Raw genomic sequence first — 27823 nt, forward strand, 5'->3', positions numbered from 1 at the left:
GAGGCAAACGTGTCTCAGAGATGATCTATCATGACCCGGTCCATGTCGAGCGGTTGTTTCCGCGAACTCGCCCATATCAGTGTGCATCTGCAAAGTGGGGTGGATAAACTTATCGTTGTCGACGGTCGACATTTGCGTTGGGGGTGTTAAGTCTCTGGGACAATGACCTTTCTCCTGGTAAGATCGGTATCAAGCTCCAGCCGTCCAATCTGCCCAATATGCATACACGTTTACATGGCTTTGAGGCTGGAATGTCCATGACCTTTCTCCATCGAGCAGCATGTGGTGAGGCGAAACAAGCTGCCTGGCGATATTCACTGGCAGTTATTGCCAAAGGCGTGCAAGTGGTGAAGGTCTGGCTGCCAGGGAGGGAGGAGAATGTTCCGGGATGTTCTCAGGCTTGCCGTGCTCGATCCAAACTCTCTACCTCGACTTGAACGCAGTAGACTACCTAGTTTCGGCGCACCGGTACCCACTAGCACCACCTGTTCCCATTGAGTCAACACCAAGTTGGCGCAGCCGCATTGTGGGGAGCTCTGTTGAAACTTCATCAACCGAAATGATATGAGTCCAAATTCCTTGTAGAGAAGCGGGTGCCCAACTCAAAGTCTCAAACATGGAAGCATTACCATGGATTGTGGGATTTGTTAAAAACATGGCCAATCTTCTTCGGGCGGCGGACGGTGTTGCACAGGCCAGTAATCTGCGTACTACTTTAAAGACTCAATCCTCCTCACCAGAAGCGGCTTTGAGGAATGAGGCATGAGATGTCTGTGACGTGAGGCAAGAGTGAATCCTGCCGGACCGGCTTCCGGGCCGGAAGTCGCGCCGGAGACCCGGAGCTTCGGCGCCGTTTGCATCCCCGACAGTTAGAGTGATTTCTTGGACCAGAACAGAAACTCTCGGTGGGGGTCTCAGATCCCGAGGCTTATTATCCGAACTCCTACATAGAGTGGTTCCTTGACAGTGTGTTTGGGACCTGATTACACGGAACAACCACCACATCTCTCCTCAGCCCGCAATCACAACACGTGCCATGCCCGCTTCATTGCATGGAACTTTTTCGAGGAGATCCAGAAGCCAGTCTCACCGCCGTCGACTAGACGTTACTATGCCTAGGGTATCCGGAATTGGGCCTCCTTTCCAAGAATTCCACCCTGGAATTCGTGGGGTTAACTGCAACCCCCCACACACAACCGAGAACCGTGTCTGTGCGGCACACCCCGGAGACCGGACCATCTTCGCGAGCTGCCGGCCTGCGCCGCAGCGGCGCTCCGAGAGGATCTCACCGGTCAAAGCAGTATAACACCGGTCAAAGCAGTATAATACCGGTCAAGAAGTATTCGACTCAGCCATACCTTCGAAAAAAGGAGGCTCGATCGCGTGGAGTAGGTGGGATGCTCGGCGGAGTGAGGGGATTGGACATCACATCTACATGTATGCATGTGATGACGAGGTTTGAATGCGCGCTAGCGGCAGTGGTTCCCGAGAACCCAAGCGGATATCTTGCTTGCATGCAAAATACGTTCCGTAGGCCTAAGGTTTTGTACAATACATCCGTACATTTCAGTAGTTAGCGATTCGATCTGGCCTGAGGTCGGTGGGGTTGCGTTAGTAGTGGACGCGGTCGCATAGTACGGATGCGCCGACTAATGAGTACACCTCGATTGATGAACTTGGAAAGAAAGATTGGGCAAGACGCTCCATATCCTCCATACTCAATTGGGCCTCACCAGAAGCGCTCGCTCTGCCAAGCGGGAGGAGATATGGAAAGGTGGGGCCCCCCTCGAACGCCTGCCATATGTTCGCAATTGACACGTGCTTCTTCGGAGTTATTTAGGTTGGGACGGAGTGGTACAATTGAACTCTGTAGAGAAGATCAAGAAAGCCTGTTGGAGGGGATTGACCGGTGAACAGCAGAAGTCCTGGTGATGGGTCGCTGTCAGCAACGGCACCCCGCTACCAGGAACTAGATGTCCCCGGTTCCGCCGTGCGTTAGTGGTTATCGCCAACCACAAAGCGAGGTGTTTTGTCAGTGAGAGTACGGTTAGTTCAAAACAGTGAGACCTATGATTGTAACTGGACATTCGCAAACCCAACTGCTTGTACATGTACTGCTGGTAACTGCGACGTACCGTCACAGGAGGAACTCGCTCCGTTTTGGCGAAGCTGGCTCCAATGCGGCACGCCTTGCCGCCTAATTGGGAAGATCACTTCTCCAGTTGCCCAAAATGGAGGCTTAACACAACCTTGCTATTTATTACTCGGTGAGCCGGCAGCTTGGGTGAGTACCACCTCATCTGCGAACATGGGGTCCTCGATGGCTGGTGTGGGGTATTAACACGGGCCGCATTAACGTGAGATTTACCCTTGGACCCCTCCATTAACAATCTTCTGGAGAGTCTAGTGATGGGCTCCAACATAAAAAGGGGTCGAAGCGGTTCGAATGTGGACAGTGACTTGTGGCGGGTTGCTGAGACTGCTTGGGCAATAGGAGTATTTTGGCCAGGTTCTTGCGCTTAGGAGCTTGCAAGGGGCCGCGCCATGTCACTCGCATTGATGTTTGAGCATCGCCGATTTCCCCAAGAGGCAGCTGTGAAAGCGCCTGATTCCGAGTCTCCTAGTGAGCGTTGCAAGAGAGCTCGGCAACAGGGCCGTCAAAGCGAGAAATTCCAGAGGTGGTAGCCGAGCTGGTAACACGGTGTCATTAATACACCACCTTGAGTAGGAACGGCAATGTCGAGAGAGAGAAAGAGAGAGGGAGTCTGGGGATGTCACCAACCTTGAGGCAGCGGACGGACGGAGATGCAATGTTCGAGCAGTGAGAACCTCGGCCAAGCACCAGCGCCAAGCTGAACTGAGATCCGATACTGCATGCGGTTTCCCCACGAATATTGGAAACATCATGCGGGCGGCCACCCCGCGTGGCGAATTGACCAAGGCAGGTTGCAGTGTACATTCACGATACGATCCGTCCAACGACCCGGCCCTGGATCCAACGGCCGCGGATCCTCTTGAGTAACGCGGCTCCTCCAAGTAATTGTCGAGTGCCGGCACTCCGCTGCGAGGAACCGTCATGCGTGGTGCATCCTGCCGTGTTGGTCCCGTGGGCAACCCCTCTGGGCTCTGAATCTTAGAAAATGGTAACAATCGCTTACGGCTGACACAGAGCGTCTCGGCTGCTGCCGTCGTTACATCAGGAGGCAGCCGGTGAAGGCGATTTCGAAGGTGCCAAATTTAGGCTTAGAGTGCGCGTACGGTAGGACCAGTCGATACAGATACTGGGAGATGAATCGAGTGAAGACGGACTGCCATGTCAACAGCGGAGAAAGACAGTCTCGGCATGGGTGAAGCCACCTCTCTCGGCAGTCCAACACTTCCCAGCGACGGCAAGCACAGGCATCCAGCCTTCCGAAGGGCGGGTTACGGGGTCGAAGGTGGCTCAACAGCCGGCAAGTACACTTAAGCCGACGCTCGAAGCGTCAGAGCTCAGGACGTAGGAGGGCTGTGTTGAGCGATCAGACTCCGGACCCCTGCTGTCAGATATTCTGCATAAATTGATCCGTTGCGAAACAATCTGCGACATCTTCGGAATTTTCCAGAAGGAAGTAGATGACAAGGGAAGTGCCTCCTGCGTAGGCCCAAGGGGGAAAACGGTGGCGGAGGTTGAGAGCACGGTGTCGCAATGTCGAACCGTCGAGTCCCAATTGAGGTTTTGGTGCAGCTGCAGGCAGCGCTCGTCTCCAACCAGATAAAATCAGCCTTGGGTCGGGTACGAATAGAGACATTGAGTAAGCGCCTTGCTTGTGTTCTTGAACACTTGATTAATGACTGTTTTTGTCTAGAATTTGAGGGCTGATGCATGTCTCCATGTTGGGAAAAGTCTCAAAGCAGGGACATTACGCTCCTTGGGCCCCGGATTCTCCTTATCGAATTTTTCTTGTTTGTGCCTAATTTGTCCAAAAACTCGCTGCTGTGGTGCAGAGGTTGTCCAACGAGAGTCTGCACGGGCCATATCGCACGGATAATGCTATCAACGAGATTAAGAGCTCTGATGTGGTGAAATGCATGCATTAAGCGAGGGTTTGAGACTCGTGAAGGCGATAGATATGCGAAACCTTTCACTGCAGCTTCGCCGGGTGCAAGCGGAAGGAAACTGCCGGCAACTGTGCAACTGCAATTTTGAGATCTGATTTATCTGAAGCCCAACTGTGGAACAGCATCGTCTCCGGGTCCGAACTCCAGCACAGTTGCGGCAGGAGTCATTCCTGGCGAAGAGACACTGAGGGTAAGTAGTGGAAGGTCCCATAGGTACAATATCTAATCGCTCAAATTGGCCACTGGCACCATGACCCGTCATTTCCTTGACGCCAGTATACCCAACGCCGCACAGCAGCATTCCGCATCGAACGCCGCTGCCCGAGACGTACTTGATGAGCTGTACCAGTTGTGGAGCTGCTTGTCACACTTTGGATCTGCATCAAGCGCTGCAGCCACGGTTGCGCAAACCCGCAGCGTGACCTAACCGAAGGAGCCATTAATGGAACTTACGCCCCTGGTTCTCCCACGGACTTGATTGCCACATCACTCACCTCAGTGGCCATATCCTTCATGCTGAGCAACGGAAGACGACTGGTCTGTTTCCGTCAGCTTCACTTTCCTATTGACTTACGCAGCCCGCGAACGCAGTTTGCCGAGCCACCGTCCCCGACTGGAATTACGTCCGCAATTTGCTGTCCGAGCTGTCCCAGGGAGGCGCCAATAGTTTTTTCTGACGGGGGATCAGGTGGCGTGGAGTCATGGACGAGACGGCAAGAGAGGAGCGCTTGAGTCCCCAAGGGAGGCTTGGAGACGAGACGAGATGCAGAGATTACTCCCGGTACCGCTACTGCCGCGAGCCGGTACCTACGGAGACGTGTTCTGTCAGCCGAGCCTCGATAATACCGAGCAGCCCTTCCTCCGTATGAGAGCCGCGCTTCTTGGGTGATTGAAGTTACTGAACTGCAGCATATTGGACACCGGGTTGTCATCTACCATCATGTTTCACAGCAGCTAACCGCCATAGCACCAACCCAAGCCGCCGCCTGTCCACAAACACAGAGACCTCGGCTACCTGCTGTGTGACCGTCGCACACATGACACATTGCTGCCCTGCGATGGCTCTCGCCGAGACGATGAGACACTCCGACGACCGCCACCTTGAGGCAGTCCCGGTACGCCATAGATGCGCTGCGCATCAAGCGCGCACCTTTGGTGGCTCCGCAATAACGTCTCGGACTCCAGTGGCACCACACGGCAAAGTACATACCTGGCGGGCGGTTTCAGCAAGACAAACTCCCAGAGGACCAGTTTATCGCCGCATCAACCTCCCTAAATTTGCGCTTGAACCCGGGCTTCTCGCCGGGTTCCGTGCGATTGGAAACAGGCACAGCCCAGTCCTTGATCGTGTTGCACTGCATCAACCCATTGTTGGTCACACTCGAGATCTTGGAGACGTGTACCGTGTCACAACATACTCTCCTCATGGAGTAAACTTCCATACACCGCTTCCCTAATATGAGCGCTTCGTCTCTACGTTCAACCATTGGCTGACGGGAAGGCTATCACATCAGCCCCAGGGGCCAACACCACGCGCATCACTAGTACCCCGAGCGGAAGCCGCCTGCCGCAGAAAGCAGCCTGTATCCATGCAGACAACTCACGTCAGGCTCAGATGTCCTCGGTCTCGACGCTGCGTAGCCGCATCTTCCGGAATAGAGCAACCGCGACTGCCGGCCGTAACCCGATCATGTCTCGATCCGAGACTGCCCAGGGTACCACCTCCGAGGCGGTACAACACCCCTGGTAACGGTTGGTAGCTGATGAGTTATCCGTACCGTCAGAGATTCCTCCGGATCTGCTGCGGTGATGTGTGTCAAGGCACGCTACATACTCTGGACAGCTCGCCAAACAGAGGAAGGGTGCCCTCGGCGGGGCGCACCGATCAATGCAAGCTGCCAGGCAGTTCACACTGCCGCCCTTGATAACGTGGACGTGGCACATGTCTGGATATCTGTATGGACGGACAATCAAGGTGTAAGCGTTCGCCGCTTCGCATCCAGCACGGAGTCTCTTCCCCCCCCCCTTTAAGCTGGGCACCAGTAGCCCGTTGTGGCATCACCTCGTGGCAAGACGTTACCGCTCGTCCCCCCTGGTGCCATTCTCCACCAACGTCATCGTCGCTGTCGAGGATTCTCACTCGGCCAGAGAGAGGGTATGGACCGTAGCTCGCACCGTTGCGGACGCAGTGGGGTCTCGGCTCGCCTGTTTCGGCAAACTTATGTCAAGGCGGGGGTCAACATTACAGGAACCCTGGTCATCACACAGCTCGGCTTGGCAATTCTTCGCGAGAATGATGCATGACATTGACAAGGGCTCCTGAATACAACGCGGGTAAGCGCGGGTTTGTGATTCAACCTTTAATAAAGAAGCAAAAACCCCGTCGCGGGGCAATGCCCGTTGTTTGTTGGGCCATCGTGGGTCAAACCGCTTGTCTGTCGATAGCAGGGTACCTCATCCATCTGTCAAGTGACCCCCAAACCAAAAAGCAAGCCAAGGTCCCGGTAAGGTAGGTACAGTACCGAAGTAACCCAATCTTGCTCATCAAGCGCTGCCAAGACCGCTGCTCATTTGGGCATCACCCGAGTCCCATTGGGCAGGACAGCGCTCAGTGGTCAGCCAGCCACTGGGCTGGGGAAGAGAAATGGAGCCAGAGGGATGATCATGATGGCATCGATCATGCTCCAAGCTCCCGCAGAGAGGGAAGTTTGCGCACATCTCATGAGGGTCATGACAATCCATGTATCAGCAAAGTGTGTCTTCTCATTTCGACTCTAGCAAGTGAGCAAGCGGGCTCGTTCCCCTCCAGCTCAGTGGTATCCATCCAGCGGAAACAATGGTATCCTGAAAAACCCAAACCCCAATACCCAGGCCCAGTCCCGTCCTGTATAGTAAAACACCAACACACTGTAAAGTGTCCAGAAATTCTTGACAAAAGCCAATAATCCAAACAAACCGATATCTTGATCCAGGCGGTATTGAGCCTTATAGAGATGATATAACCAAGAGAAAAAAGAAGCAAATCGTGAAAACTCAACGCCAAGAACGCTCGGTAACCCCTCCCAGATCCATTCCCAGTTCCCCTTCCCCCCCCACAGATAAGGTATACCATGCAAAATGACACGATGGTGACCATCGTAAGTTGGTACAGAGAGGAAAAGCGCGTAAAGCGCCATGAGAGATTGATGCGGTAGCAGCGGTCGCGGCGGGTATCGGCTCAGTCTGGCGGGCTGAAGATGGTGACTGTGCGGTGCGCCAGGTCCGTTTCGTACTGTGGTGTCGGTTTGAGAGGCGGCCACAATGGTGTCGAGCAAGGAGCGTCGTTAACAACTGGAGGTATGCCGTGATGATCGCTTGGTTTGCGTTCGTTGCTCAATATTTTGGGGTGTCAACCTTGTCCTTGGCCAGGGTGCGAGTGAGACTACCGGATCTCTGTGTCGGCCTTTGGCGTGCGGGTTGCGGGTTCCAGGTGGCCCATGTTGTGTGGCCGAATATCGAGCGAGAGTCGGGCGCATTGCTGGCCTCGGCTGGTCGACCTAGGCACTGCGAGTCGTCGGATCATCGTTGTGTTCAGCGTGATGTGTGGTTCTGGGGCGCTCCGATGTGGCCTGGGTTCGTCCGTCCGTCCGTCTGTCCGTCCGTCCGTCCGTCTTGAGTCTCCCCGCGTCGCAATGCCCGTCTCATCTTGTCCCACCCTGTCTCCTTCTTTGTCCTCCCCCGCGAAGCGGCGTTGAGCCGCCTAGTAGGTGTGCTGCTTGGGGCGCTTGATGAGGTTCTCCCATGGTGGGTACTCCTTTGGTTTGCATTCGCCTGTATGGAAAGGTCAGCGTGCCGTCCTTGACTGGGCCGGGGCATGAAGGGCTTGCGACATACCGCAGAGCTCTTCTGCCCTGTACTCAAAGTGCGTGACGTTGGGCTGACACCTCTTGTGGGTGATGGTGTAGTCTCGGCACCACTTGGAGGCGATCCACCGGAAGTGGCCGCAGGAGTACTCTCGTTGGGTGTAGTCGCACATGCTTGCCCGCGTGGTTGTGTGGAGGATGTTGAGGCCTAAGAAGTTGAACGGCGGGGAGTCGTTCACTCAACGGGCTGAACAAGTTCGAAGTGGGATGTGGCGTAAATTATGGGATGACCTGCGCTGGCAGATGGAGTCGTGAAGGGAGTTATGATGTTCTTCTGGATGACAATGGTCAAGATGTGCGGGTATGTTCAAAGAGGGAAGAGACGGTGGAGGTGGGATGTGAGGCTTATTTAAGTCCCAGCGTCTTGGATGGTCTCTGTCGACAGACCGGGTACCCATGCTGGGGCTTCATGCAGCCTCCTGGTGCCCTGTCTTGTCTTAGAACTGGAGTTGTGGTAGGGGCCGAGGATGCACAATACGGGGTACGTACCGACGGTGACAGGGACAGGGGGTGGTGATGAACCGGGCCGAGGGGGGTGGAATCGGCAGGCATTGCGGAAGGGGGAAGGAAGCTTTCCAGACCACTCGACTCTCGGGTGATTGCTCAACGCTATGCCTTGGGTGCTCCCATTGGAAAACCAAGCAAGCCGTCAGGTTCATACTGCGGATCTATCGACCGGTCAACTAACCTGCCCAAGGTCCGGCAAAGCCCTCGAGTACTTGGCCCGTTTGGGTCTCAATTTGCCTCGGGAAACATCGAGCCAGACACAGTACGGATAAGGAATGTCTGTTAAAGGTGTGTCTCATCAGATATAGCTAACGTCTGTTCTGGGTCAGTTGTAAGCGCTGATACCAGCCAGAGCGGGCAGTACTTGTTTGGCTCATGCTCTGGAAAGTCCAGCGTAGGCTGCATAGTGCCTCAAGTAAATCCAGAAGAGCAGAAGCGAACGAAGTGCCGTGCCGGTTGTTCCAAAATAGTTGATGAGGCTTGTAATTGCCGCCTTTGTCAGGCGCGGCTGGAAGCTCGCCTGTTCGTTTGGCACAGATTGAGTGGTGCCGGCGCCGACTTGACGGACAAGCCCAAGAAAAACGGAGCAGCAAACGGCGCTGCGGGTGTGATTGCAACCTTGGCTCAGGTACCCGCTACCGAGTCAGAGGGTACATCCCCGCTCTCCAGGCCCTTGGGGACATGTTGAACGTCGCGAGCCCAACCGTCACATCCACATAACAAATTCGTCGGTGTATTCTGCGCAGTCTTTGTTACACGCTGTGAGATATTCCCAGTCCCCTTCTTTTTGGTCCCAGAAACAATTCGAGCCGTCTGCCAGCCAGAATGGAAGTCGCGTCATCATGGCCCATTTTTTGTCCAGGCACTTGCTGGGCCGCCCGGCTCGAGATGTCCCAGCTGCAAAATAAGCATGTTAGGATCGTCCATTCAGAGCTTGGGGATGATCAGCGACGGACGTGTGTGAGCCGGGGTTCGCAGCACGTGTTGGTGGTATACATGAGCTGGGGTTGTGTACTGTGTAAGTAACGGTAAGTATTCGTTGCTATAGTACTGTACCGTACTTGAGCTTTCGCGAGGTGGGGCCGAAACCACTCAAAAGCCACGCCAACGAAAAAGAGGCTGCCCCGTCGGTCCGGTGCTGGCCACTTGCCGTGCTGTGATGCACCCAGTACCTAGTCGGAACTTCCAGATCCTATCCAGGTGTGGTTTCGAGCGAGTCAGTGCGCACGGGACGTCAGTACCAAATTGCCAACGTGGAGAGCCAAGTGAAAGATATCGCACCAAAGAGGGAGAATCGACGATGCAAAACCGTTGATGCCACATTCTCGGACCCGCACCGGTGAAGAAGAATGTTGCATCGCCCAAACTTGACCTCCACTTGATGCATGGCGACCACCGCTGCAGTACATGCTGAAGTCCATCATCTGCATGCTTGTCTCTTCCACAATCCGACCTGCTACGAGCTCGTGCTGCGTAATGATCTGTCGTTGCTCGCCAAGCTGGCCGGCGAGACAGCGCCTGGACCTCTCCTTCGAGCCTCTACTTCGGACAGTAGGCTCTGGAATTGTTTCCACCGAGCGAGTGTTTGCGCCCATGGATTGATTGATCCCGCGATTCCCACAACGGGGAAATTTTTTCTTCGCACCGGGCCGAGCTCATAGACGTGGTTCGACGACCAAAAAACGCGCACGCAGTTGCCCAGCAGGTTTGGTTTTGACACGTACGAATAAGTAGCTGTGCAAATACAAGCAAGTGTCGAAGTGGGCTCTGCTCGGGCGTTCGGTACGCTTGGAGGCACCAGTGTGGATTGGGTTGGATGGAACGTCCAAAAGGGGAAGCTTGCGACACGTGGAAATTGCCTCCGGCAGCGCCCTCCAGGCATTTACCCGGCGCCTGAGCAACGAAGAGATTGCAGCGTTCCACTTTCGAAGCATCGTCGAAGCTTCCAAAAGTGGCACAAAATCCGACCCTCAGGTACCGGTACCCTCCAAAACGATCAGAAGGTAAAACGGACTTCCATCGATACCTCGAATCGGTGACATTGACCTTTCTCAAAAGCCATGACAACACCGGACGCAAATGCAAGGCCCCTATACAGTATGCTCGGGAACTTTGTCGGTCTTTCCTCCCCTTACATGGAGAGCGTTTCAGCCAAATACTAACTCCTAGATAATGGTGTTCCGGCTCTGGGCACGGCAAGACAAGGTAAAACTGATCAGCATATAGCCGACTGAGAAAAGAAAAGAACGCTCATCCATGTACTAGCTCGGTGCTCTAGGCGGCCTCCTTCCTCGCCGGATAACCCCCGTGTGTTTGCACATTGCAATTTCTCAGTCTCAACCGTTTGGCATCTTCCACCTCTATCGACTTCCCAGCATCGGTCCGACTGCCCGCAGAGGATTGTAAATGGTGACTTGGGCCGAGACTCTTCTCGAACTCCCACAGATTATCCTGCGGTGATCGAATGTCCATCTTTGGTTTCGAAGTCCTTGGCCCCGCACTCTCGGTTCTGAGACAATCAGGTTCCCCGCATGCCACCGGTCTTCTTGGCAGGCATGGTGACATGGGGACCTCGCCGGTTACGAGTGTAGTTCTGCTCGCTGACGGTGAGCCCGCTTTGATTCAGCCTTCAACGCAAGCCTTCGGTCAACCCGATGTGAATTTGTGCTGCAACGGTCCATCTTCAGTTTCATAACGTTAGTTGACCGCCCCTCGCAGCGTATGCCACAGCCCCCGCCTATTGCCGACCCCTCCGTATCAAAGATACCACGGTGATCCCGATTTCTCGAGGACCTCTCAAACCTCCCGAGGGTAGTACCCCTGGTAAATCCAAGATGGGAATGAAGAGAACACCATTGATGAAGCTGCCGAAACTAGCGGGCTGCTGAGTGATGATCCACGCTCCCGGCGAAAATACGCTCGCCAGCGAACTAGTCAGCAGCGGCACGTATTGGCTCGGTTTCGCACTTGATCATGACCTACGGACTAGCAAGGCCGCCAAGACGCCCTAGGACGGCCGTGGTGTCAAGCCACCTCAACAAGGAGACCCCGCTCCGCTGGTTGCCAGCAAAACCAAAATTTAAATCCACTGCCGGAGCAAGACACCAGCGTGCGTTCTCGCAAGTGCCTGATGCACAACGATGAACTCCGGTTCTATGGATGAACGCCTTGATGAAAATGCTGTTACTAACAACGGAGCCCAGCATCACATGATCGGGCCTCACAGCGTGGAGTCTATTGCCCCTGCCGCGCGGGCCGCCTGTGGCTGCTTTGGGGCTGACGGCTGCAGGCGCCAACGGAGCGGCAGCCAATCGCAACTGTTCAACCCGACAATCCCCGGGCGCCGCCAGACTGGGCAACGGTCAAAGCGTCGTCCCCCGGACGACATCACCAATCCCCTATGATGATTGAGAGCGTCAGATGCTTGAATTCAGCAGCCCGGTGTTCTCCTTTCATCCAGCATCAATCTCCGTTTGTGTTGCATAACGGTCAAGCATCCCTTACCATCTGTAAGTAGGGAAGTAGTTTTCTCCCTTTCCTCACTGAGCCCACGTCTCGAAAGTCCACAATCCCTGATGGAACGACTGGGGGCGAAGGGGCCTACTCACCCTCTGCATCCGGAGCGGCCTCCGTACACATATCTACGCAGCCTCATGGTAGTGATAACGTCACATCAGCGACAACCAAGATCACCTTTTTTCCAGCACCATCCTCGACTCCTGTCTAGTTGTCTGGGTAAGTACGGGCAACGTCACTGATACCGGAGAAAGAGGCATCGCCCCTCGCGGGGACTGGATCCGAAGCCATGCTAGCATGGTGGGCCCCAGCTCTCAGCTTCTATTCCCCTTCTGGTGCTGACGGGCATTGGGGCATGGAATGCGTTGCCAGTTGTGTGCAAGTCTCGTCAATTTCTCGTCCCCACAGTGTGGGCGAATGAGTTCCCTTGCCCTGGTTTAGCACGTGAAGATCTGCAATTGAGAGTGCTAGCCCAGGGACGGACTTAATGTTAGCGCGTCCACTTCGCCGCATCCCACTAATCTGGGTTTTGCTTTGGATCGTGTCTCGGGAACGCCGGAAGACATTGCTGTCAAATGGCGAGGTCGAGACGACGAGTCGTGCTGCTTCTTCCAATGGGTGTTCAGTCTTTAGTGGGTGCACTGCGCAGATTACGCAGTATGAAGGGCCATATCAGCATCATCCCTCGACACTCATTGTTGACAGGCCATGGAAACCAACTAAATCCTCATTGAATGGAGGGCCGCTTGATCACATCGAAGACCGGGAATGGCCAGAGCTCGACAAGTTTTATAGTCAAGGTTCCATTGCCTCGAGTATCCATTCCTTCGACGAAGCACTCGCTCCACATGAACAAAACCCATCGGCCCGAACCCCTAATAGGGACTTCCCCGTCGATATGTCGCTCCGCTGACGGCTCCGGCTCCGTGATGCATTCGGTCCCGCCGCTTTGTGGCTCCTCAATTCGGGTCCGGCCGAGACGGGACGGGGCGGCGCTAGCTGCAACTCTTGGTTTGGCATCAAATATTCTCGAACCAAGAACCTGGCGTCCGCGCCTCGGCTCTATGCTCTTGCGTAAGCCAGCAACAAAAGTCGCGTTTGTCCGTAGGGCAGAAATGCGAAGCGGCCGGCCCTCGGTACCTGCCGGTGATGAGGGCAAGAACGTCCAGTGTCGTGGTCCCGTCAGCAACCGTGAGAACGGGAGGTGCGAACTTCCATAACCCTCCCCCCTTCCCCTCGTTTCCCATCCTCTGCAGCATTTCTAGCACTTTCCACGTTTTCAAGATTCCAATCCCGCGCGTAAACCCCTGTTAAGATGACGCCCAGTTTAGTTTCATGGGAAATCCAAGATGCAGGTTCACATTTTGGCGGCCCAGCTCCTCGGTCCCGGGTTCCCCGCGCCCTGATAACGGTAAAGCTTCAGGTCCTGTCGCCGATCTTCGCATCACGCACCCACTGGGTCGGCCGCATCCGTACCTCCGTATCAAGCTGCGCTCCTACTACGAATCACAAAGCTCGAAAAAGGTTCCCCCAGCCGAACCCGACCTGTCACGATTGAAAGCCAGGCCCATAACGTACGGCAACGCCTTGGTCTGTCACCCGCGGCATTTGCTTTTACCTCGACTCTACGGAGTAGAGCTCGGGTATGCGGTGATGCGTTTCTTATCGCAGTTTGCCAGACTGTTAAGACTGATGAATTGTCCCCTGTCGTGGGAGAGTGAACCCTCGGTTCGCAACAGCCCGTATCTCGCCGGAAATGTCGATGTTCAGCCCCCTCCAAGCGTGGTGACTTCACGCAACTGTGCCCCGAACCGGCAGTTGGGTTGCATTCGGGGTTGAGGTGGTATCGCATATTTACCCTGCTGCAAGGTCAAGTCCGGCTAAATTCGTCCCCTGACGATGGAGGCTGGGCACAGTCTCGTTGGAGCGCTTGTCGTTGGCCTGAAACGACAAGGGCTTGCGAGGCTGCCAAGCTCTCAAGGTCGGGTGAGGATAGCATGACAACACTCGACTCCCGCGGATATAGGAAGCTTGGCCCGAGGAAGATCTGTGTCTAATATCGAATTCCTCTCCTGGTACTGTACCCTGTATAGTACAAGTGCATACGGGATTTTTGTCCCATGCATAAGGTATCTTTGGCATACACAGCTGGCAAGATGAGAGGAGATGGACGTGCCTTGACCGGTTAGTTCTCGTCTTGGCCGGGGATCGACCGTTCTTGGTCTCACCAGTTGTGATGAGCATTTACCGGGTGCGTCGCTGGTGCATGTGCATGTGCATTCAGCACAGCATGTGTACACAGTTTGGCAGGATCATACCGTATCTAAGAACAGGGCTTGAACGAGAGAACCCTGGAGCGTGCTGTGACCTCGGATATCGGTGATTGAACCAAACAGCCAGTTACCGATCAATGTAACACAGAGCTGCAACGGTTGCTACCGCCTGTTGCGATGCGAGTTACTTTGGCAACATAAGCAACGCACACAGGGTAGGGGACGGTACAGATGGGCATGCGAAGGTACACGTTAGTTCATGATGTTCACTTTGACACCCACGTGTGAAGATAGCTTACTTTGACCTTCGACGCTAAAGCTTACAATATCCACTAGAACTATGCCCGCTGAACCGTCGTCTAGTCTTGGCTCCCAATATTTGCCTTAGGCTGCTTCCTGTTCCGTGAACATATCGATGCTCGGCTGTCCATCATGGTAACCTTATCCTTCTTGGTGTCAAACAGGCCCAACTCCAATATAAGGCACATAGCCCTCTGATGATACATGAAGAACACTTGGAATGTTGGTTGCTCTTCAGAACTCCCAGGAAGTCTCACACACCGAACCGTTTCCATGGTTACCGCTAGGATGTCCTATCAGACACAATCCACGCTTCTGAAATAAATGACTCGGATGGAACCTAGATAAGTCCAGTAGCATCCCAAGTCATGGTACCACTTACTACAACCTAGAGTCAAGTGATTTATCAAAGGCATTTCAATACCCCGAAATCATATGGTCATAAGTGGAACAAGGTAGCTTAGGTACCTACCTGATTGAATACCACTCTTCAGCCGCAGACACCGACGGGAGGTTCCATCAATATCAGAATGGAGGAACCCCGTTGTAGCTCGTTGATACTGATTTGGCGGTCCATGTCCTGGCAGGACCGGAGTAGGGCAAACTTGCTGAGTCTCTCACAAAATCCCAGTTGAAAAGGGCTCTCCAAGGTACGATAGATAAGGATGTCCTCTTTGAGCTACTTTATGTACGTTAACACAGTAAATACATTTCTGTGTTGGCCCCGCGCCTAACCAGGAGCCCACGTCCACATAGGGCCACCCCCCCCAAGTTTACGTCTTCGCCCTCCCGACAGTTACCCACTTTGCATTAGCAGGTGTTCTTGCCGGTAGGGGTGAAGGTGCCAGCCTGGTACGCGCCCTTGGCATCGTCCAAGCACTCAGCTGAAACCAAAGGTTAGTGGAGATTCGTTTCTTTTTGCAAGAGAGAACGTTGATTATCTTGGAGAAGACATACCGACAGTGACCAGCTTCAGGTTGTTCTGCTTGGCCCAGTTGATCAGCCACGGAGTGAGGGTCTGGACGGTGCTGGCGTAGGTCTCGTGCATGAGGGAAATGTGGCCGTTGCCGCCGGGGCCGGCCTGCTGGAAGAACTGGGCGCTCTGGTCGGGCGTCTTGCCGTTCCAGTCCTGCGAGTCGACGTCGTCGGTGATAACCTTGTAGCCCATTGACTTGAGGGTTGGTAAGACGGCGCCGCTCGTGTCGAGATAGGGCGGCCGCATGTAGGCCGGCTTCTTGCCGATCAGGTTGACGAAGGCCTCCTCGAGCTTGGTCATCTCGGAGCGGATCTGCGACTCGCTCAGAGTGCCCATGTGGGGATGGGTCCTGTTGTTTCGTGTAAGTGCCTATTTGTGTTTACTTGCGGGACGATCTAATGCGGTGGGCCCACCATGTATGCGAGGCGATCTGATGGCCCGAAGCATACGCCTTCTTGACAGCTGCGGCCTGGTTGTAGATGCAGCCGTACAGCGTGCCGGTCCAGAAGAAGGTGGCCTTGGCGCCGGCCTTGTCGAGGATGTCGACGAGCTGCGAGGTGTACTGATACGGGCCGTCGTCATAGGCAAGCGCGAGCACGCCGGGCTTGCTGCACTTCTGGATGACCACGCCAGGGCTCGGGCCACGCTTGCAGATCGAGGTTGGGTCCGGTGCTGGCGCAGCAACCACGCTGGAGGCCAGCAGCAGCCCAGCAATGACAGTTTCGGGGAGCATCATGTTGTCCTGGGCGAATATGCTTCGGTGGCTGATGACCGCAGACTTCGTGACACACAGCAGACGTTCTCGGTGGCCCCTATATATATCCAAAACACCTGCCGCCTCCGCATTTCGCCTCCATCTCGCAGTCTGCTGAACCCGGGGCGGCACCCACTTTCAGTTGCTTCTCCGCAGTTTCTGTGGAGAAATGGGGCGGTCGTCCGGGGGAAAGGGAGTGGACATCAGCCTCAGCGGCTCATAACAGAAGCCACGCGAGATCATAAGGAGCATAATGGCCTGGTAGCCGAGGCCAAGGTTACATGGAAGTGGATTAGCTGGGGCAGGCTACTGATGGGTAAATTCAGGGCATCACAAGCGGCGGCTTTAGAAGCGGTCTAGAATATATTGATCCGGAACCCGGCTCGGCATTTTAGCCGCCTGCCCACCAGGATTCCCCCTACAAGGCAAGCTCCTACGTGTCCCAGCTCCAGGAGATTTATGGGGGCACGTCCGGCAAATATAAGCGCCTTGACAGCTAAAGATGATTAGGTTACCGTTCTGTGTATGGCACTGGCGAGGCAAGAACCAAGATAGCCAACTTCATGTTGACTGACTTGCATTGGTAAAGAACTCGGGGCGAGGTCAGTGGCACAAAATCAGGGTGCTCGGAGGACAGCCCAACTCACTTGCTCGTCGCTTGGAGTTGTGTTCGTACGCCCAGCTGCCAGTCAGCCGCCTGCAACTCCCTTTCGGCCACCTCGTGCGAGTTTCCCTTGGCCACCTGAATTGCGAATTCCTCCGCCCCTGTGGGCGACGCTTGTCAAGGCTGCAACTTCTCTCCAACCCACCAACCCATTCTCACACCTCTCCCACCCATATCCCCCCCATCAACTCTTCCAACGCGACAGCCAACACTCTTTCACACCTCGACCGATACTCATTCGCCAGCTCCTGATTCCCATTCCTCGGCGGCGGTAGCTCCTCCACCCCGCCATCGCTTCCACTGTCAACATCCTTCAACCGCTGGTAGTCACTCCACAGCTTCGCCCCGAGCGTGGCCTTGATCTTTTCCACCAAGGCCTTTAGATATTCGTCTTGTAGGGGCGGCGCGGCTGTGTTATCAAACGATTCCGCACCTGACTGTTTATTCCACAGATCCAGCGCTGTCCTCTGTTCGTACGAAGCGACCGTCATTGCAAGATCATCGACCAGCGCCGGCTCAAAGTGGGAGAAGCAGGGCAGCGAGGCGAGACGGCTTATGAGACCATCACGAGCAACCCGCGATTGGCCGACAAGGGAAGTGTGCCATGATATTGGATGAAGGGAGATGAGAAAGTCTCTTGGCTTTGAGTTGGTGTCTTCCACGCTGCCCTCGGAGTCATCCTCCTGGTTGCGCTTGCGGACGTGGACGTAGTCGTTATGAAAGAAGCGCGTCTCGGGGAGGATGAAGCCGTAGCCGAGGAGCAGCTCGCTGTTGGTTTTGAGGCCGTAGTTATTGTAGACTTGATCGCCCGGCTGATAGGCGTCGTGGCAGATGAGCTGGCAGCTGGTGGGATCGGAGGTGGTGTCCCAGGAGTAGGATGCTGTCATGGAGTGGTTGATGATGTCGAAGAGGGGTTGGAGGAAGGAGAAGTCGTCGGGTTGGCAGCCTGCGGGCAGCAGCGCGGAGATATGCTGCTTTGCCGCGTCCGAGAGGATGAGGGAGGGTCGAAAGCTGCGGCTGGTGAAGATGCAGAAGGCCCACTTGTACAGCAGCGGGGTGTACTCCTGCCAGTTGGGGAACTCGGCCTCCTTGAGGATCTTCTTTGCCTTCTTGAACTCTCGCTTGACGTTCGCTTGCACCTCTTCGATAGCGAAGTGCGCGTTGGTTCCTTTCAGATGGGCAATATCGTCTTCAGGCCAGAATGCTGGCAGAGCCCAGGCATTGATGTGTTCGGGCTGAGGTAGCGTCCCAATGTACGGCCACCAAAACGAGTCCTTGCGTTTGAGGTACTCCTTGATGAGAAAAAAGCGTCCAATGACGTGGGGCGGGATCATTGCCATGAAGGTGGGAGGGAAGGCTCCGGTTTGCTGGTATGAGGACGAGATATTGAGGGGTCCGTCGACCAGGGCGTTCAAGAACGACAGCGTGGTTGAGACAGGGCAGGTGACTGCCCGGAAGCCAGGCTGGAGGCCATGGGTGCAGGAATTTTTGACGCGGATGGAGAACTTGGTGAGCCTGTCATGGTAGATTTCAAGGGATGGGTGCAGCTCAGCCCCGTGCTGCTGCGCCCACTCGAGGAGCTCGTCGAACCGGGCTTTGTCGGATTCCTTCATGGCGAGCTCTCGAACGCCGAGGGTTGCTCCGGAATCGACCAAGGCCCGTTGCGGTGTCGGCAAATGGGGTATGTATGGCCTTTGCTTGCTTAGTAAAGCCGAAGGCCTCTTGGGAGCTGGAAAACAATGCAAAGCCGGTTTCGAAGCCGGGAATAACTTTCCTAGCAACAGAAAGTTGGGTAAAGAGATCGTGTTGGGGCCCTGATGTGTTGACGGGATGGGGCAGATCAAGGTTTGTTCGGTCTCGATTGAATGAGAGGAGCCAATGGCCCTGGTCCACCATTCATTCATTCCATGCTCGAGTCAAACTCTGCAGGCGCCACGCTCCCCTTGTTCTTACCTTTGGTAGCGAATACTTGACAAGCATCGTTGCACCTACCAATGCCATGCCAATGCAATGCTCAAACACTCGGTACCTTCGAGTTACCTGAACTTTCTAGCTGAGAGGATGTTTGGGATGTGGCCGAAGCTGCCGCCGATGGAACCGGCTTGGCGAGACGGACCGCTTCTTGGATCGGCCCCACATTGCTGCTTGGCCCTGTACAAGGAATACAATCAAGCCATGAAACCAAGCATTGTCTGAATGTAAGAAAAGGAGTGTGATGAGTATGCCAACTCCCTGAAGCTTGATAAGACAATCCTGAATAAATGAATTAACTCTTTCAAACAACATGGTCAGAAAGGGATTTTGCTTGCTAGTGGACTGCTCATCTTTTCGCCGACATCCCGATGGTGCTTTGTCACCTTATCCGTACTCCGGAGATAATGACGTCGTGAATCATGGCGAGGGCCGACCAAATATCTCCACAAAATGTTTTCTAAAAGACGCCAAACTCGCGCCATGTCTCAATTTGCGCTGCATTACAGGCCCGTCAGCCATGATCGACTTGCAACATGGCAAAAACCGAACCACAACGACCCGAGGGAAGTTCATCCCATCCCCAACCCAATCCAGCTCACGAAACAATCCGCGAGAAAGATTCTACCCCGACCTCCTCCGATGACGCTGATAACACGGACACCTCGGACAACGACTCCAACTATGACGGCCACCGCCCAACCTCCCACGACATCCGCCTCTCGCGGTTCCGAACCAAAGACACCGTCCGCTCCGCCAGCACCGTGACAACCGTCTCCTCCTCGAGCATTGCCGACCCTCCCCACCCACAACCCCGATCCCCTTCCACCGTCCGACGAGGCAGCACGGGGAGCTCCAATGTCCGACAAACCCTCTCCCGCCGCTCGACCGCCCTGATAAGCCGCATCCGGTCCCGCCCTACCACCCATCCACCACAGTTCACGCACCCGCTCTCGCACATCCCCACCACCGCGTCGTACCTCGTCGACTTCGACGGCCCCGAAGACGCGTACAAACCGCTCAACTGGCCCACGCGCAAAAAGGTCATGACCACGATGCTCTACGGCCTAGTGACCATGACGGCGACGTGGGCGTCGTCGTGCTACTCGGCCGGCACGGCGCTTATCGCGGCCGAGTTCGGCGTCGGCGAGCAGGTGGCCGTCCTCGGCACATCGCTGTTCTTGGTCGGGTTCGGCATCGGCCCGCTGCTCTGGGCGCCGCTGAGCGAGGTGTACGGGCGCCGGCTGGCCGTGTTTGGGCCCATGTTTGTGGCCATGTGCTTTAGCTTTGGGAGCGCGACGGCCAAGGACTTCCAGACGCTGATGCTGACGCGGTTTTGGGGGGCCTTCTTTGCGAGTGCCCCTGTCACGAATACCGGGGGCGTGCTCGGGGATTTGTTCGGCCCGGAGCAGAGGGGTATTGCCATGGCTGGGTATGCTATGGCTGTAGTGGGTGGGCCTGTGCTAGGTACGTTCCCTTTATGGGGTGGATGTGGTGTGTTGTTGGCTCTGTTTGGAGAGTGTACTGACGGAGAAAAGGGCCGATCGTATCTGCTGCCGTGGTTGTTCAGCCTGGTTTGGGCTGGCGCTGGACCGAATACCTCGCGGGCATCCTTCAGGGGTTCATTCTCCTCGTGGCAATGATCGTCATCGACGAGACCTACCCGCCCAAGCTGCTGGTCTACAAGGCCCGCCGGCTGCGCATCCAGAGTGGCAACTGGGCGCTGCACGCAAAGTTTGAGGAGTGGGACGTCAGCATCGTCGAGCTGGCCCGCAAGTTCCTGGTGCGTCCCGTCCAGCTGCTCTGCACCCCAATCTGCTTCCTGGTGGCGCTGTACGCGAGCTTTTGCTACGGCATCTTGTACATGCAGCTCGGTTCCATTCCCATCATCTTCAGCGAGGTCCGCGGCTGGTCGCCCTTTGTTGCCACCCTGCCCTTCTTGTGCATCTTAATTGGGGCTGTCCTCGGCGCAGCAGCAAATGTGTACAATCAAGTGCTCTACAACAAGGCATACCGCGCAGCTGGGAACAGAGCTGTACCCGAGCGGCGTCTTCCGCCTATGATGATAGGCTCGGTGCTGTTCGCGGGCGGACAGTTCCTCAATGGGTGGACGGCCGGTCCGCACGTTCACTGGATTGTCCCGTGTCTCGGACTGGTGATGCTCGGCACCGGATTCTTCACTATCTTCCAGGCGGCCCTGAACTACCTCGTCGATACGTTTACAAAGTATGCTGCCTCGGCCGTGGCTGCCAACACCTTTCTGAGGTCGTGCTTTGCATGCGCCTTCCCACTGGTCGTTGGCCCAATGTACCGCAATCTCGGTGTTGGCCCAGGGTCGTCGACACCGGCGGGCTTTGCTGTGCTCCTGATACCCGTGCCATTTGTGTTTTTTGTCTACGGAGAGCGGATACGGGCTCGGTCCAAGTGGTCACGGGCTTCTGTTCGCGCTGGAGCAAAGGGGAAGCGAGACACTTGAGTTCAAGATCTAGCGAGATACTCTAGAGCCTAGACCGAGCCTAAGAGAAGGTGTTCGTAACACCTTCCAAAAATTTCGCATCGCAAGAGTAAACCCATATCGGATGGCACCCTGAACGACCAAAAATAGTCCGTGGCGCGTACAGTGACATTCCCTCCAATTTACGTGAGTGGATGGAAGGAGGGAGGTGCTTGCCACAAGTGAGGGGCATATCTACCGGAAAGTTGTGAAAACGGTTTGAACGTCTTTATCAAGGGTGCATCGATTCCTAGGTTTAAAAGGAACTGAAAGAGCAAGATTCTGGATAATATCCAACTGGAAAAAAAAGACAAAAAGTAAAAGTCCCCTCGACCGGAATCGAGCCGGTGACCTTTCGGTATCAATAAACGCATTTACAGCCGAACGTGATAGCCAACTACACCACAAGGGGATTTGTTAAGTGCGACTCCAGAAAATGAGCCTATAAAGCGAACTTCTTTGCTTTGCGACAAAACACATTTTGTCCGTCTCACTGCATCAAGCACAGCGTTCTGGATAGTTCGGCGCAGCTAAGAGGACGTAGTCGATGTCGCAAAGGCACGGCTCCATCCGTCGTATTCAAACTGGTTGATCAACCATGGGCGGTGCCATTTTCAGGAGACTGCCAACGGAGACACCCACTTTGTCGTGCAGCGTCTAGCGTTCAGGCCCAGGCTTGTCGTGAACAGCAGGGAGGAGTTGTCAAATAAGGTATCAGACCTTGCCTGGCAGCCTGAACCGTATTGTTGCTCAAACGCCGCGGGAGCAGCAATCCTCATGGTAACGTCCTGCGAATACGAGGCAACAGCTTCGTCCACTGCATATGATGCCTCAGCTCAGCAACTCGACCAAACCGCGGGGAGACCTTACAAAGCCAACATGCATCAATACCAGGTAGCTAGCGTAGGCTACGAGTACAGACAAATACAAAACCCAGCCATCTGCCCCCGTTCCAGCTCACCCACCCAGACCTACCCATATCACCTCAGATATCGAAACCCAATACACCCATTCATCCCATCCACCCAGCCAACCCTGCGCCCACCATGCCCAAACAGCCCCCATCATCGGCCCCCGCCCCACACAGCACCAGCCGCCCGCCTCTAACGGATCCCCGGTGAGCGGTGCACAATGATTTCCTCGCCCACATCCACCTCGTCCTCATCCGGGTCCTCAATGCTAGTCCTCCGCTTAGCCTCCACCGCCCGGTCAATCCTCTTCCCGTCCTCGCTGAGCATAGCCTCTTCCTCATGCGTCAGCTGGACCGGTTCCTCCGTGAAGCCGCCCGGCCCGGGGGAAGGCGCGGTAGGGGTACTAGCATTTGACCCTTCCCCTTGACCCGACGACGTGTCATCCTCCTTCTTATTGTCCCTCGAGAACGGCCACAGGCCGCTAAACGGACTGATGGTAGTGCTCTTGAGCGCCGTTGTCGAGGTAGGGTGCAAGGGCATAGGTTTGTGAAGGATGCTCTCGCGGGCGGGGTCGATGCCTGACACACCGCCGCCGCCGACGCCCTCTTCGACCTCGGGCATGGCAAAGTCGCCAAACTCTTCGTCCTCGACGACATCCTCGTCGTCTTCAACCCCCAACCGCCGACCGCCCTCCTCATCGCTGCTATCATCGTCCCGCCCGTCGCCGAACCGCTCAACCTCGTCCACGTCCTGGTCGTCGTAGCCCGCTCCGCTGGTCCCGCCGCGCCTGGTGCCGCGGACCACGCCCCGCCACCACGACCCACGGTTCCAAGCTGTGCTGGTCGAGTCCACTCCCAAGCCTTCGTCGCCTTGCCCGTTCTCGGTCTCGCCGTCATCACTTCCGCTGCCCGAGTTGTCCTCGTCGTCATCGTCGTAGTCAGCGAAGGGGTCGCGCAACCGCTCACTCCCTGTCGTGCTAGGGAGGGTGAAGCCTCCGGACCCAGTTGCGTCGTCTGCCGTGGGGGGCAAGCTGCCCTCCTGACCGCCGTTGGCAGCAGCGGTCGCCGCCGCGTTGCGCTTGTTCATCGCCAAACGGGCGGCAAGTTGGAGGCGGGCTCGTGATGGAGGGATGTTGAGAGGCGGTGGGGGAGGCGGAGGAGGGGGGATCGAAGGCGGGTTCATGGCGTTGGAGTTGGCATTCAGGGGGTCGGTGTAGGCCCGGAACTGCAAGGTTGTTAGTGTCTGTGTCCGGCAAAATGACGCGAATGAAGACCAGCGAGCGCAAACGTGGATGAGTCGCCGATGTGCAAGCGCGCCAGACACAGCTAATGAACACCCTAGTGATAGGAGGAGGACGCAGGCGGAGAGAACATGAACCCTGGAAACACAGCCCATCCGAAGGAAAGCGTGGCTGCCCACTGGGCACCTGCTCTGGTCTGAATCAGGAAGCAACAACTCGAAAAAGCAACGGTCTCCATGACAGTGGCAAATAACAGCAGCTCAACTGCTCAAGACTTATTGAAAAGCCATGGCAGCCAGCTACTCCGCTGCCAGTGTTATCCACACAACCAGATTTCCTAGGAAAGCCATTGTGCCATCGAAATGAAGCCTTAGCTCCAAGACAATAGAAAGCCCCGCGACGTGTTCCCGTCTTCATCTCCGCTCTCCGAATCGAGTCATCATCCTAGAAAACTCGCGGAATAAACTGCTAGGGGTGGAACCGGACCCGCAACATGGACCCGGCCCGCTCCAGGCATCAAAAAGGTGATCGTAGTCCGGCTCGTCGATGCCAGGGTCGCTCTGAGCGACACCGACACTGCACTTGCGCCTCTTATACGGATTCACGCGCCCACTCGGGCCCGCAAGTACGTCGTTCCTGCCCATAAGCCAATCGTCAGAAGAATTGAGATGACCAACCTCATTGTTGACATCCTCTTCCGTGTCCTGTTCCTCGTCTTCGTCTTCGTCACTAGAACTGCCGAATCCGCTCATCAGAGTCCCCGCGCTGATAGCAAAGGGTCCGATCCCGCCGCTGCCGGAGCCCTCGGCCAGTTCGGAGCTGCCGTTAAGCCCGGCGTCCGCGAGAGCACTGGAGGGGCCACCGCCGAGGCCGATCGAGCTCAACCCAGAGAATCCGGCGCCCATTAGACTCTGAGCGTTTGCCCGGCTCATGGCCACTTCCGGCCGGACGCCGCCGAGAATAGCGTTGTCACGCTCGCGCGTCTCAGCAAGAGCGCCCTCAACGTAGTTGACCCAATCCTGCGCCATCACTTTCTTCAGCACCAGCTCGCTCAGGAGCTCAGGGGGGTGGCGTTCGGTGAACTTGACAACCTCTTCTGCAATGAGCGTCAGGTGGCCCATGAATCCCATGCGAGTCTTGGTCTCAGCTTGGGACTTTTCGCTAGTGAGTTGTCCGTTGATGATCTGATTCGTGATGTCGGCGGCCTCAAACAGGCTGATGGCGAGCGTCGGATTGTAACCCCTATCCATGGGCCCGTTGAATACCTGCTGAACGATGTCGTACACGACGTTATGAAGGAAGTTGTTCCATGGATACTTGAAGAAGAAGCCGAGGATTGTTGGGACGACACGGTGCTCAACAAATTGCATCTTCAGATAGTCTCCAACAACCGGACTGGGTTTGACAGGAACCTCGGTTTCGGCCCTTAATGCGTCGGTCATGATGACAGAGGTGTCTCTCGTCTCCGGGGCTGGTTGTGAGGGAAAAGCCTCGGGCTGCACCGGCTCCGTTTCCGACATTTGCGTCGCGATGTCCTTGATGTGTGCCTCGACAGCTTTTTCTTGTGACGGTTCGGCATTGGCTGCAACCGATTCTGCGGGTCCCTCTTGGGGAGGCAATGGAGCATTCCCTTCGATGATCACGGAGCCTGGGTTGTCCGGTGAATGAGAGGACGCCGCTTCGCTGGTCGATGGTTTGGTTTCAGCGGTACCTTCTGCCTTTGGTTCGTGGGTCTTTGGGGCGGCCGGGGCACTGGCAGATTCGTCTGCTTGCTCAGCCTGGCGTGACCCGTCGCCTTTCGCCTCTGACTCTCCGCTGACCGCCGCCGCTTGCTGGCAAATGTTCCCAGCAGTTGTGGCTTGTTTGACCTCCCCGCCTGCTGACGTCGACGTCGCCTTCTTGTTAGGAGAGAGTGGGGCAACCATCAGGTCAGCATCATCAAATGGTTGCTGCTGCTCGGTCCTGCTGACTTCCGGCTCAAGCGTTGTCAGCTTGGGCGAGCTGAGAGGTTCATCGACGAACTCGTCGTCGTCCTTTTCGAGCAAAGAAGATCCTGGGGGATGCGTGGGGGCATCAGGGAGCTCCACGACGCCGTGGGTATTTTCATCGTCTGCAGCATGCGACACCTCCTCAAAGCCGTCGTCGTCCGAGGACAAGTTCATGACTTCGAGCCTCCGGCCTTGCTCCGCGGCCGGCGGCTGCGGGGCTTGCATGGAAAGATCTTCTGTCGGCGCATCATTACTGCCGCTCATTGGCTGCAATCGGCCCTCCGCTCTAAGCCGGTGACGAAGGGCGTCCCGGGCGGCGATCAAGCCCTCGGCACCGGCTTCGTTGAGCAGCATCATGTTGCTGCAATGCAGAAGCTCCGCCATCAACTCGCACGTCTTGAATCGGTCAAAACCCAGCGGCTCAAGAGGGGCCCCAAAAGTCGAAGAGATCCGTTGCTTCTGAGCTGGCGCATTCAGAATGAGATTCATGAAATCAGGGACGTGCTCGGCGAAAAGGCGAAGGAGCGTCCCGAGATAGATGGGGTCCCGACTGGACGGGGCTGCGTTGATATCCACGCCTTCTGGGTCATAGTCTGAATTGTTCTTCCTGATGACCTCAATCACAATACCGACGCCGCACGTCAGCGGGTTGCCGCCACCGAGCATGTATTGAATGAGTTGCTCAACGCATGGCTTCGAAACCAGCTGGCGCGTGAGCTCGTTGGGGCCGATACACGTCTGTTCGTTTTGCGACGCATTGGCCGAAACAGTGATGATGGCCTTGATGAAGTCAGCAGCAGAGGTCTGGGTCGCCCAGCTGTGCTCCGGCCCGAGGAAGGAGAGGAGTGTCGGCATAACGTTTTGCGTATAGAGCCACTGCCCAGGCCTGTAGTTAGTCCTAGAATCAGCAAGAGGCAAGTCTGCCACGTACCTCAACGACGCCCTGTCCATTCTCAGTTCGCTCCAAGCTGATGATCTTGAGCAACAGATCCATAATCATAGGGCAATCTACGTGTCTTAAGATGTCCGATATAGCCCCTTCCATGGATTTCAGGAGGTCCAGCATCTCCTCCGTCTTCTTGTCAAACAACGACTCGTTGACCTTTGTGAAATAGCTCGCCTGCAGAGGGTCAAGAGGAGGCTCGCGCTTCAAAAACTGCCAGAAGTCGTGAAGAAGTTGCTTGCTCTCCATAAGCGCATCGTATATTGACCATGTCTCAGATGACAGGATCTCGGTGGAGACGAAGGCGTATCGGTTCCGTTTCTTTTCGCCGTCCTCATGGCTGGTGTCGCCGGCTTTTGAGGAGCTCCACGATCTGATGGATGGACCAGCAAATCCCTGGCTTTTCTCGTCCTCATCTTCATCTTCGTCGTCGTCGGGTGCAGCGACTGGCTCGAGCTTGGGGGCAACTACATATTTGAGTAGTTTCTCGAGGACCTGCGGGTCCCGAAGGTATTCGACGAGTCGTGCATTGTGCTGCTTCAGCTCCTGAACGAGGTCGCTTTCGTCGAGGAGTTCCTCGAGTTGAAATTTGTCCTTGTCGAGAATGGTGTCGATGGTGGAGACATTGGCGTAACCGCCAAATCTCCAAAACATGTTGGGCGACCGCGGCTGACTCTTAGGTCACAGCAGCGGCGAGATGCCACTGATAAGTGGCCCGATTACACCACGACCTCGGCGTTGTTCGCAAGTCGCGATCCTTCGCATGCGTCGGCTTGGGGTGGTAGGAAAGGCGGTCGGTCTCTTTGCGTTGCGGCCCAAGAAATGGAGAATGGCGCACACGGGGAGAGGAGACGCGGAATGTATTTAGGCCGGCGGTGATGCAGATGGAGGAGGTGGTCCGAGGCACGAACGGGTATCTCAATGTCTAAGGTATCTAGGAGTATGGGATGGTTAGCAATCCGACGTAAAGTGGGGGAGCTCGGTGGGCGTTCTCGGCGAAAGAGAGTGGGGTTGCTGCCGTCGATGCGGGCACCATTGCCAGCCTCCAAGAAGCGACACAAGTTGAGATGCCAACACGACGTGAGCGGTAAGATGTTTAAGGGGAACGAGTGCTCAGCTTACGCAAGGACTCCGAGCCAAGCGTTGGTTGTGCGAACTGGGCAGGATGACAAGACCGGTGATCGGGAGGAGGGGAACCTACAATGGAAACCTTGGTTGAAATGCAATAATGCTACAGTTACAATGCCGCAAGACGGGTGCAAAAGAACGAAAAGAGAAGATGTGTA

At 55.7% G+C, this 27823-nt stretch overlaps 5 protein-coding genes and 1 non-coding gene across 6 annotated transcripts; 1 reads left to right on the forward strand and 5 right to left on the reverse strand.

Annotated features, from left to right (window-relative positions):
* Positions 1-7837: 7837 nt before the first annotated feature.
* On the reverse strand, positions 7838-8113 carry N657DRAFT_579365 (uncharacterized protein; the record flags this gene model as incomplete). Its single annotated transcript, XM_062789380.1, has 2 exons — positions 7838-7908; positions 7972-8113. 2 exons carry the CDS (start codon positions 8111-8113, stop codon positions 7838-7840), a joined length of 213 nt encoding a protein of 70 aa, XP_062644419.1.
* A 7136-nt stretch (positions 8114-15249) lies between these two features.
* Positions 15250-16440, reverse strand: N657DRAFT_648831 (carbohydrate esterase family 4 protein). The gene is made up of 3 exons (XM_062793592.1): positions 15986-16440; positions 15554-15921; positions 15250-15480 (listed from the first exon to the last, which is right to left on the reverse strand). Exons 1-3 carry the CDS (start codon positions 16306-16308, stop codon positions 15407-15409), a joined length of 765 nt encoding a protein of 254 aa, XP_062644420.1. The 5' UTR covers positions 16309-16440; the 3' UTR covers positions 15250-15406.
* A 345-nt stretch (positions 16441-16785) lies between these two features.
* N657DRAFT_602494 (SET domain-containing protein) lies at positions 16786-18603 on the reverse strand (the record flags this gene model as incomplete). Its single annotated transcript, XM_062790122.1, has 2 exons — positions 16786-17427; positions 17476-18603. 2 exons carry the CDS (start codon positions 18601-18603, stop codon positions 17146-17148), a joined length of 1410 nt encoding a protein of 469 aa, XP_062644421.1. The 3' UTR covers positions 16786-17145.
* A 616-nt stretch (positions 18604-19219) lies between these two features.
* N657DRAFT_666010 (MFS general substrate transporter) lies at positions 19220-21709 on the forward strand. The gene is made up of 2 exons (XM_062795319.1): positions 19220-20428; positions 20500-21709. The coding sequence occupies exons 1-2, from the start codon at positions 19498-19500 to the stop codon at positions 21435-21437; spliced, it is 1869 nt and encodes a 622-aa protein (XP_062644422.1). The 5' UTR covers positions 19220-19497; the 3' UTR covers positions 21438-21709.
* Positions 21710-21779: 70 nt separating this feature from the next.
* On the reverse strand, positions 21780-21867 carry N657DRAFT_t128. The gene has a single exon. It is a non-coding gene; the product is annotated as a tRNA-Tyr (tRNA).
* Positions 21868-22558: 691 nt separating this feature from the next.
* N657DRAFT_579426 (SAPS-domain-containing protein) lies at positions 22559-27191 on the reverse strand (the record flags this gene model as incomplete). The annotated part of the gene is made up of 3 exons (XM_062789387.1): positions 22559-23590; positions 24284-26470; positions 26526-27191. The coding sequence occupies 3 exons, from the start codon at positions 27189-27191 to the stop codon at positions 22559-22561; spliced, it is 3885 nt and encodes a 1294-aa protein (XP_062644423.1).
* Positions 27192-27823: the final 632 nt, after the last annotated feature.

Source organism: Parathielavia appendiculata, assembly GCF_033297405.1.
Source record: "Parathielavia appendiculata strain CBS 731.68 unplaced genomic scaffold N657scaffold_15, whole genome shotgun sequence".
NCBI lineage: Eukaryota > Fungi > Ascomycota > Sordariomycetes > Sordariales > Chaetomiaceae > Parathielavia > Parathielavia appendiculata.